The 10,700-nt window shown below is 40.1% G+C and overlaps 1 protein-coding gene across 1 annotated transcript; it reads right to left on the bottom strand.

The window, feature by feature from the left end:
• Positions 1 to 6,234: 6,234 nt before the first annotated feature.
• Positions 6,235 to 10,487, bottom strand: LOC106593126 (metalloproteinase inhibitor 2). The gene is made up of 5 exons (XM_014184462.2): positions 10,229 to 10,487; positions 8,354 to 8,424; positions 7,370 to 7,472; positions 6,671 to 6,795; positions 6,235 to 6,529 (listed from the first exon to the last, which is right to left on the bottom strand). The coding sequence occupies exons 1-5, from the start codon at positions 10,356 to 10,358 to the stop codon at positions 6,356 to 6,358; spliced, it is 603 nt and encodes a 200-aa protein (XP_014039937.2). The 5' UTR covers positions 10,359 to 10,487; the 3' UTR covers positions 6,235 to 6,355.
• Between the last annotated feature and the right edge of the window lie 213 nt (positions 10,488 to 10,700).

The following is a 10,700-nucleotide window of genomic DNA, read 5'->3' as shown; positions in this document are numbered from 1 at the left end:
TTCCCATCACACACACCTTGCAATCGCAGCCGCTTTGGTAGCGGTGAGTCAAGCTGTTCTTTTGTGCAGCACTCAAGTCCTCCCAGGGCAGATTATAGCCACACAGTGTTACGTACATCCTTCCAGTCTCCAGCTTGCCTACAGACAGAGGAGAGGGAGTCAATGTGCTGTGGGGAAAACATGGTGGAGTGACATTCGACAATTCTGTGCTTCCATATGTGGCAATAGTTTTTGGGGAAGGCACTTTCCTGTTTCAGCATGACAATGCCCCAGTGCACAAAGTGAGGTCTGTACAGAAACGGTTTGTCTAGATCAGTGTGGAAGAACTTGACCGGCTTGCTCAGCGTCCTGACCACAAACACTTTTGGGATGAATTGGAAGAGCAATTGCAAGCCAGGCCTAGTCACCCAACAACAGATCAAGCCTCCCTAATACTCTTGTGGATGAATGGTAGTCCCCGCAGCAGTGTTCCAACATCTAGTGGAAAGCCTTCCCAGAAGAGGAGAGGCTGTTATAGCAGGGGGGGTGGGGACCAACTCCATATTATTGAGAATGATTTTGGAATGAGATGTTATACGAGCAGGTGTCCACATAATTATGTGTAAATTGTTATAACGTGTAACTCCATGTACAGAGAATGTATTGTTTCTATAACACTTGTACAAGGTGAAGAGAATGGTTTAGAGTGGGCCGTGATGCTGGGAGCATTATGTGAAGCAGTTTAACCCAATGAGTCCCAGTTTATGGACTTCTAATCCCTTTTAAAAAGTGTGTTTGAGCTACACACTTCTAGCTTGTAACGTTGGATTAGTCCATGTCTACTGCATCCGTTGGTACCAGCCATTAGTTTGTAATTGGGCTAGGTAGAGGGAGGTTTGAGACAAGGGCAGATCTCGAAGGGGCCAAGTGCAGAGTCATTTACAAAAATGTCTGTAGAGTCTGAATGGGTTGAGGTACTACTAAATGCCATTTATGAAAAGCTGACACGCACATCTAATATTTTGCTCTATGACGCTCACAAGCTACACAAGTGTCATTAGAAGGTCAGGGTTATTCTACATTGAAGACCATAGGAAATCCAAGGATAGTGTCTTTAGTACTGTAATATGCGCACATAGTAGCTGTCAAACACCAAACAGTTGTCACTGACTAGTTGCATATTCATTTCCCAGTGAGCAAACACTTTCTGTACTTACAGCATTCCTATAAATTCCTTTTTAAAAATCAGGTTTTTGCTCTGGCAGACCAATTATTTTTCTAATTTGTCAATAAGGGCTGGACATGCAGATAAACGAAAAGCTGATTTTTGCTTGGGTCTCAGAACTGATAAGGTTAACCAGAAAACGCATACGACAGATTCTATTAGAAAAATGCAGGTAGGTCCCTTCGTCATCTCTTTAATGAACACACCCCAGGTGTAGCCCATTTTACTGTTACAGTTATTTACATAAGTAGGTGAGAGAAGATGTAAAAATAGACCTAATGATCAGGTCTTAAAAATGTTAACATTACAACAACCACAGAGAATTCATAACATGTTTGCATGATGTGCATTGATAGTGTAGTACACAGCCCCATCAACATGTGAAGAAACTCTAGATGTAAGAAATGTTGCCAAATTTGCCTTAACGACGGCTGCATTGCAAAAAGCCTGTTGAGGATGTACAATCATGCAAGTGCAAGCTTCTGTGATGTCATCGATCCGGCAGAGGAACAGAACTACCAAACTAATGAAATAACTACTTAACGACCAAGTCATTATAGAAATGTATAACTTTAATGTCGACTTTACACAAGAAAAAAACTATTGTGTGGAAGGAAAATGTTTACCCCACAACAATTCACTCCATAACTACGAGAAACCAATTAAGACGTCTAAATAGTACAAGGAATCAGCTGCCTTTTATTGCAGGCTGTTAACTCCTCCCCCAGTCAGAATCAAGCCAGTGGTAGGTTGATCATTCTATTAATCCAGAACCACAGCCACTCCCCTGCCTAACGGGACATAAATTGTCCGTCTTTCAATTAAACAATGGGGATGAACCAGAAAGATACATTTTAGGCTACGCCTACTGGAATTCCTTACAGTGTTGTTTCTTTCAGTAAAAAAAAATTACTTGGGGTAACTTTACAGCAGAAGAAAAAAAAATCCTCACCATTCTGGGACCTGTGGTGCCACCTCTTTGACCAATCAGATTCACAGAAATTACAGGTGGTGCAGGTGGAGCAGAGCGCGCTCTGATTTATATAGACGTGTGCCATCATCTTCCCACCGGTATTATTTTAGCAAACAGGAAAATAACTCACTCCCAATAGACAAGCAAAAACTCTTTAGAGAAATGTTGTAGCAGCCTACACCTAAACATTAGTGATCTGACCTGCACTATCAGTCTGACGAGCTGTAGGCCTCTATGGACCCTGTCTCATCTGGCCAGGGGAAACAAAGTGCTAACATTATGTATTTATAGCCTAAGACAATTTATTTGTGTTTGGAGAAAATGTGAACTTGATCAACTTTGGTTGGCTAGGCTACCAAGGCCCAGAGGTGGAAAAACTAGGCTACCCAATTGTCATTGAGTTAAAGTAAAGATACCTTCATAGAAAGTGAAAGTAACCAAAGTAAAATACTACTTGAGTAATAGTATAAATACTGTATACCGAAGTAGTACTTCAAAATATTTTACGTAGTAACTTTACACCATTGTCTTCATTAATCCAAAACTCATCAAATCAACAAGTAGTGATGACATAGGCTAGACTGCAAATTGGGGGTTGAAAAGAAAGGCTAGTTTGTATCTTATTTTTCCCAAACTTTCAGCACACATGTCTTCCAATAGGAAAATACAGTATATTATTCACACACCTACTGCAGATTTGAAATATTTACCTGAATTCCCTACCACCTCACTCAATTTGTCACTACCGAAACATAGTGAAAAAGTTGCAATAAAGGAAGAACCATGAACAGTAGAGTTAATGTTGATTAACCTTCTATTACAGATGAATGTAAAAAATATATATTTACATACCAAATTAACAAAATAGTAAAAACATGATTTTTAACCTGATTTTCAAAACCTTTAAATTTAATTTAGAGAAGTATAATCTCTATTGCGTGATTATTGTATGAATCTAAAACTTGTTTATTGATTGAATTACTTATACATCTAGTTATTTATGTTGTTATAAGTTTCAATTATCACTACCTATCTTTATGTGGGCAGAATAACAGGCATTTCGGTGTCAAGTGTCAATCATAGAGCTAAATGGAGGATCTAGATGGATATAACTTATTTTAGGAAAGACATTGCCATTGAGGGCTTCCACCATTTAAAAGTAGTCAACTGGGTGGGGATTCCTATGGGTTGGGAGTAATCAGCCAATGATCAGAAAGTATTGACTTCTTCAAATTGGGTTGCTTATGGTTTGTAAACCAAAAACTAAGATAATATCCAGGAGCTAAGACCAAGATTTATACCAGGACATTTGTCCCAAGACCCAGACCCAATAAGTTGAGACCATGACAAGTTAAAGACTGAATTGATGTGGTCTCAAGACCAAGACCACTAGATCAAGAGTCCATGGGCCCTTTCTTCAATTGTAAGAAACTCAAGCACAGTACAGTATAGTAGGGTATGGTACAGTAAAGTACAGTAGGGTACAGTACAGTAGTGTACAGTAGAGTACAGTACAGCAGAGTAGAGTACAGCAGAGTAGAGTAGAGTACAGTACAGCAGAGTAGAGTACAGTACAGTAGAATAGGGTTCAATACAGTAGAATAGGGTTCAATACAGTAGAGTAGGGTACAGTACAGTAGAGTAGGGTACAGTACAGTACAGTACAGTACAGTACAGTACAGTAGTGTACAGCACAATAGAGCATGGGTTTATTCCCCAGGGTCTGCCTTTTCACATATTGAGATAGCCTATATTAAATACAACACCAGCATGATTTTGTTGACTTTGAGGGACCTAGGAAAATGTTGTTTTGAAGCTAATTTCCTGCAATTTTACATAGTTTAACAAGACTCCTAACATATTTTAGATAGGCTATTTTAATAATAATAATAATAATAATGATGGATAAGGGAAATACATTTTCGACCCGATTTCCCCAAATATATTTAATTATGATCATTTATTTGAATCATACATACTGTATTTTATTAGACAGAAAGTGAACAGATCAATTGATAGCAGCATAGTAACACATTGTATAAGATTGATGCCGTGTTCACATGCTAGTCCGAACTAGGAAACTCTGAAATGTTTCACTTGCTAACTGGTTGTATTTAATCACGTGCCGCGTTCAACGAATTAGCAAGTTGAAAATTTCAGATTTTGCTAGTTCCGACTAGAATGTTAAAGTGGCATACTTCCCAAGCAAAGTCCAATTTCTTTGATTCTTCGACTTCAGGTCATAGCTCAGCTTCTGAATGTCAGAGACAAACCAAAGATATTCCCATGTGCATCAGAGTTGCAGTCAAGAACTGCACACTCCTGGGTTTTTAATGCTCAACAGTTTCCCGTGTGCATCAAGAATGGTCCACCACCCAAAAGACATCAGCCAACTTGACACAACTGTCACAACTCACATTGGAGTCAACATGGGCCAGCATCCCTGTGGAACACTTTTGACACATAGTAGAGTCTATGCCCACATGAATTTAGGCTGTTCTGAGGGCAAAAAAAGGGTGTGCAAATATATTTTAATTTTGATTTGCACCCCCTTTTTTACAGTGAAAGATAGCCAGCTATATGTTAAGTCAAAATTGTCCAAACCGAAACAACTGCAACAATTGACACCATATTGAAGTCTGCAATTGTGACTGTTTCGGTTTGGACAATTTTGACTTAACATATAGCTGGCTATCTTTCATTTGGACAGATGTACACTAAGTCAAAAGTTTGGACACACCTACTAATTCCAGGATTTTTCTTTATTTTTACTATTTTCTACATTGTAGAATAATAGAGAAGACATCAAAACTATGAAATAGCACATATGGAATCATGTAGTAACCAAAAAAAGCATTAAACAAATATATTTTATAGAGATTCTTCAATGTAGCCACCCTTTGCCTTGATGACAGCGTTGCACACTCTTGACATTCTCTCAACCAGCTTCTTGAGGTAGTCACCTGGAATGCATTTCAATGAACAGGTGTGCCTTAAAACAATGTGGAATTTATTTCCATCTTAATGCGTTTGAGCCAATCAGGTGTGTTGTGAGAAGGTAGGGGTGGTATACAGAAGACAGCTCTATTTGGTAAAAGACCAAGTCCATATTATGGCAAGAACAGCTCAAATAAGAGAAATGATAGTCCATCATTACTTTTAGACAACGTAAGTCAATCCAGAACAGTATTTTTAATTCACCAATTGTCTAAACCAGTTTACTATTAAATACTTTATCAAACCTTAAATATACAATTGAGTATTTGCATATTACCAACTGGTGCTGAAAAGGAGACAAATATGCATGTATTAGGGCTCCCGAGTGGCGCAGCGGTCTAAAAGCACTGCATATGTTCTAAAGGCGTCACTACAGACCATGGTTTGATTCCAGGCTGAATCACAACCGGCCGTGATTGGGTGGCGCACAATTGTCCCAGCATTGTAATTAAGAATTTGTTCTTAACTTGCTCACCTAGTTAAATACGTTACATAGCTTTCCAAAATATTCTGAACGGTTCTCCATATAGTCCACTCACTCAGCACAGATGTCAGTTCAACGTTTAGATTTCATTGACATTTGGTTGAGTTGTCAAATAATGTCAATGGATTCAGGTAAAAGATTTGACTTCTCAAATCCAAAATAAGTTTCACTTTGATGCAACAGTGTTAAATTACATGGAAAACATTGCCCAGTGGGTAGTGAGTGAGAAAAAAAAAGTACAAATTTATTGACTTAAGATAAATGTTCTGAAAACTCCGACAATCTTTTGGTCAGCAAGCGTGAGGGTTCTCAGCAATTTAATTTAAATTCATTCAATGTGCAGAAGGGAACCACACCTGCATTTGTCAATGCCTTCATGTATATAACATTCATTCTAATATATTGTGCCCAGCTGAACATGCCCCAGGATTTAGGATGGTATTTCAGGAATAATGGTCTAGTTAGAAACACAACCGTGTCAGCCAACACTGAGATCACCCTTTTGGGTTTCAATAACACCTTTGGTTCCAGTTTAAAAACAGACAAGCACAAGAAATGAATACTTGGAGCACTATATTTGAGGAGTAGTACATTTTTATTGCACAAGAAGTGACCAGCTTTTAAATTGCAGACATCTTTAGTCAGGGAGCAGTGAGAGGAAGGCCTATAGAGTTTAGAAGTCTTCAATATCCAGGAACTACTTCTTGGATGGAGCCATCCCCCTGTACCAGGCACAGGACCCATCACTCCTCTTGAGACAGGCAGAGTACTTGGCCTGGGGTCCGCTTTGGCCATCAGCCAACAACCAGTCCGTCCAAAGACACTCATCTGGGGCGCTGACGGGACACGGGAGGGAAGAGCAGCGGATGATCTGTAGATCAGAGCAGGGAGAGAGAAAGATCCAGATCACTGACTGATCATTACCCCAATACCCCAGCTCATGTGTTTAGCCAATGTGACAAAGTGAACAAAAGTGGTGTGATGTAATTTTACTATAATTCCTGTCACACACCGTGCAATCGCAGCCGCTTTGGTAGCGTTGAGTCAAGCTCTTCCTTTGTGTGCCATTCAAGTCCTCCCAGTACTGAATAAAGTCACACATGCCTATGAGCATCTTGCCATCAGTATTCAGCCTGCCTGAAGACAGAGAGAAGACAGTGAGTCAACAACCTGTGTGGTAAAAGTCAACCCCAGATGCTGATCTTAGAACCATTTCCCCTTTTTCCCCCACAAATGGTTAAGATTAGAATTGGGGAGGGGGAAACAGATCCTAAATCTGTCCCTTAGGGAAACTTTACCCTGGAGCAGAAGACATACCGATGCAGCCTGGAACACTAGAATTTATCGTAATAAATAAGTGATGCATTAGTTGTAAACATTTAAATTCATAACATTTGGTATTGTAAAGCGTAACTTGAAGATCCAGGCTGTATCACAGCCGGCTGTGGTTGGGAGTCCCATAGGGCGGCGCATAATTGGCACAGCTTCGTCAGCATTTGGCCGTCAATGCAAACAAGAATGTTTAACTGACTTGCCTTGTTAAATAAAGATTCAATTAAAATGGTTAAAGATGAAGTATTTTCTCTAAAGCAATTGATTTCTTGTACAAGATGAAGTCAATAGTTTAGAATAGGCCATGATGCTACAAGCATAGGTTGAGCAGTTTAACCAGTGATAGCAATGAACTTGGGTAATGTAGTGAGATCCACACCTGTGAAGAGATACTCCTTGGTGAGTTCCAGAGTCACGCCGCACGAGGCTGAAGAGGATGAAGAGAAGATGGTGTGGATAACCCGGTCAGGACCTTTGAACATCTAGCCAATCACAAGGAGAGAAAGGAAGATCTGTCAAACATCTACAATTTGGAACCTAACAGACAGCAGCTCTCAGGCACTGTCAGTCTTTCCTAATTCCCTCCCTATACCCCATCCCCTCAGCTTTTGATGTTTGCAGAGCAACAAATATTTATTAATCTAACCTTTATTTTATCAGGGTGTCATACAGAGACCAAGGTATTATTAACAGATCGCCGAATTACAAACATCAAGTTACAAAATGTAAGCAGAACAGTCAAACAATTCTGACTCAACATCACATTTACAACATTTTGAAGATCGTTCCACAAATAATGCTAAAATATTTCAGGCAGATTCATCCAACTCAGTTGAGACCAATGGAATATCCAGAGTCAACCATCCTTATCTGAGACCGACTAACTAAAATGTCTAAAGGTCAGTAGTAATTTTAGGCACAGTGAGAGTTTTAGTAAAATGGCTTTATAAATGAAAATCTGGCAATTTATCAACCAATGTGACAGAGCCAGCCAACTTCCTGGTAGGGAATGCAGTGATGATTACCAAACCCCCATCACCAGTAATAAAGTGCAGTGCATTATGATAAACTGCATTTAAAAGCTTTAATGAAATGGCAGCTGCATTCATATAGATGTCACCATAGTCTAGGACTGGTAGGAACGTTGACTGAATAATGTGCTTTCCAGCAAGAGGCATGAGCCATTTCTACAGAAGCTCCTTTTCATACGATGGAAGCTCCACAACTACACTGCTTATGCCAGCCCAGATCGGCAAACATTGAAGGGTTGGAGCCCAGGGGAAAGGAGTGAAGCTGTCAGACTGGGGTTCAGTGGGCTTCAATGTAGTCAGGAACAACACCTTAATAAAAAGGCTGATCATACCTTGATCTGTTGGACATAATAGTTGGTGTTACCAGACACAGCTTTCACTCCAACCACCTTTGCCCTGATCACTGGAAGAGAGAAACTTGGTTTAACTACTAACATCACCCATTTTCCTTTAAATGGTCAGTCAGACACTGATTGTTTAAGGGTGTAATGAGATCAAATAAAACAGTAGAATCCTTCAGACAAGATTTTACAGTCATAAAAATGTTTGTGGATAAGTTCACACTGTTTGGGCGAATCAGACGAGTAATTTTCCCTCCAGGTCCTAGATTCCCAACTCTGGTCATCTGCCATTAATTCAACGCCTTGTTTAACTATGCTGCCCTGCCTGGTCTGCAGATGTTCAGGCGCCAACCAGGGGCTGGTAGGAAGACTGAGGCACATGAGCCTTCCATCAGCTGTAGTCAGAGAGGAATATGCCTGGCCTGCTGAGGCACCTTCACAGGCACACGTACCTTATGACACATGCTCCTCCTCCGCCCACCTGTCTGGGTAGAAGGTGCTGACAGCAACAACCTCTTCACTTCAGTCCGATTCAGAAGATATTCAAACGATTCATCCTTGCCAATCAGATTAACTACTCCTGTAATGTTAAGTTCCCTCTATTCCACTGCTGTCTATCATCATTAGGACCAGTACACCACAGTAGTACTTGTTGCTTTTATCACTGGAATTACAGTTTGTTTTGCAGACATACTGATCTAATGAAACTACAGTAGAATGGGTTTTTACTAACAGCTTTACCAGCTACAGGACATCACTCCAAAACCATTTGGCAGATGTTTCAGACCTCAAGATGGCACCACAGCCCACAGTTGTGCAGAGCATATGCATTTCCTTTGTTCTAGTACAATTCAGGTAGAGATCATTCATTTTAAGGAGCACATGAAATAAATTAAGTCTCCAAGAAAAGTGACAGTTGCCAAATCTTAATTTATCATCCTGTTGCAGGGATTTTCCTGCACATCAGGAACTGCAAACTTGTAGTGTATTCAAGGTTTAAAAAGCCAACTAAAGTTATCAATTTCCACTAAAATTGCCAAACTTGATTTGCCCCAATGAAAATTATATCAACCCTAACAACAAAAAATCCATTCATTATAATCCGCATAACAATTCACGTTGCTGCAGAATTATGTTCCTGATGCGTGAAACTGGCTCAAATTAAGATACGGGATCTGTAGCCTACCACTATTTGATTTAAATAAATGGTCTACACTACAACTGAATGCCTTGGGTTAAATGTAGAAAGATAATGTATTTACTTAATTGTAGTATATAACATTTAGCAATTCAACTGTAGGCATAATGTGTAGGCCTAGAAGCAAATATAACACTTGGTGTAGCAGGGTCTCATCCAGGGCTCTCAAACCCTGTTCCTGGAGAGGTACCCTCCTGCAGGTTCTCAATCCAAACCCAGTTGTAACAAACCTGATTCAGTTTATCAACCAGCTAATTAATCAGGTGAGCACATTAGGGTTGGATCAAAAACCTACAGGATGGCAGCTCTCCAGGAACAGGGTTGGAGAGCCCTGGTTGTAGCCCATCTTACTGTTGCCTACTTAATTATGTAAATACATTGATCATGTCATGGTTATTATTATAACAAACATTAAGAATTCTGTGGTCATGTTGCGCATTGATACAGTGTAGTAGCCCAGTGGTTGCCAACTCCAGCCTTCGAGTACACCCAACAGCACACTTGTTATATCCCCGGACAAAAATACCTGACTCAACTCATTGAGGCCCTGATGATTAGTTGAATCAGGTGTTCTTGTCCAGGGATACAACAAAAATGTGTACCGTTGGAGTAACTCGATGACCGGAGTTGAGAACCTGAGAAGTCAGAAATATTGGCAGTTTCCTTACCGACGTCTGCGCTGCAAAAAGCCTGTTGAAGATGGACAGGAGCGCATCTGCAAGCTTCTGCAACGTCTTCGATCCGCCAAAGGAACAAAACGACCAGAGTGATGAAACAACTGCTTATAGACCAAGTCATTATGGAAAATATCTATGAACAATCTATAGCGTAAGATAAAATTTTTACTCCAGGAGCTAAAGAACAGTTGTATTGTAAACCACACTAGAACATTCAAAGATGTTCCCAGACAGACTAACACCTAGAAATCTGTTTTCCCTTCGATGTAATCAGCCCGTTTTATTGCAGGCTGTGATCTCCTCCCCAGTCAGAACCAAGCCAGTGGTAGGCTGAGCGTTCTATTAATTCAGAACCACAGCAACTCCATTTGGAAAATCCCTGCTTAAAGGGATTAAAGGGACAACCACAGAACAGGCTCAGCTTGCCCGGTTGACATAAATTCCATAAATTGTTTGTGTTTCG

The sequence above is a fragment of the Salmo salar genome, chromosome ssa06 (assembly GCF_905237065.1).
Source record: "Salmo salar chromosome ssa06, Ssal_v3.1, whole genome shotgun sequence".
Taxonomy (NCBI): domain Eukaryota; kingdom Metazoa; phylum Chordata; class Actinopteri; order Salmoniformes; family Salmonidae; genus Salmo; species Salmo salar.
Note: the sequence above shows the minus strand (reverse complement) of the source record. Positions and strands in the feature narration are given on the sequence as shown.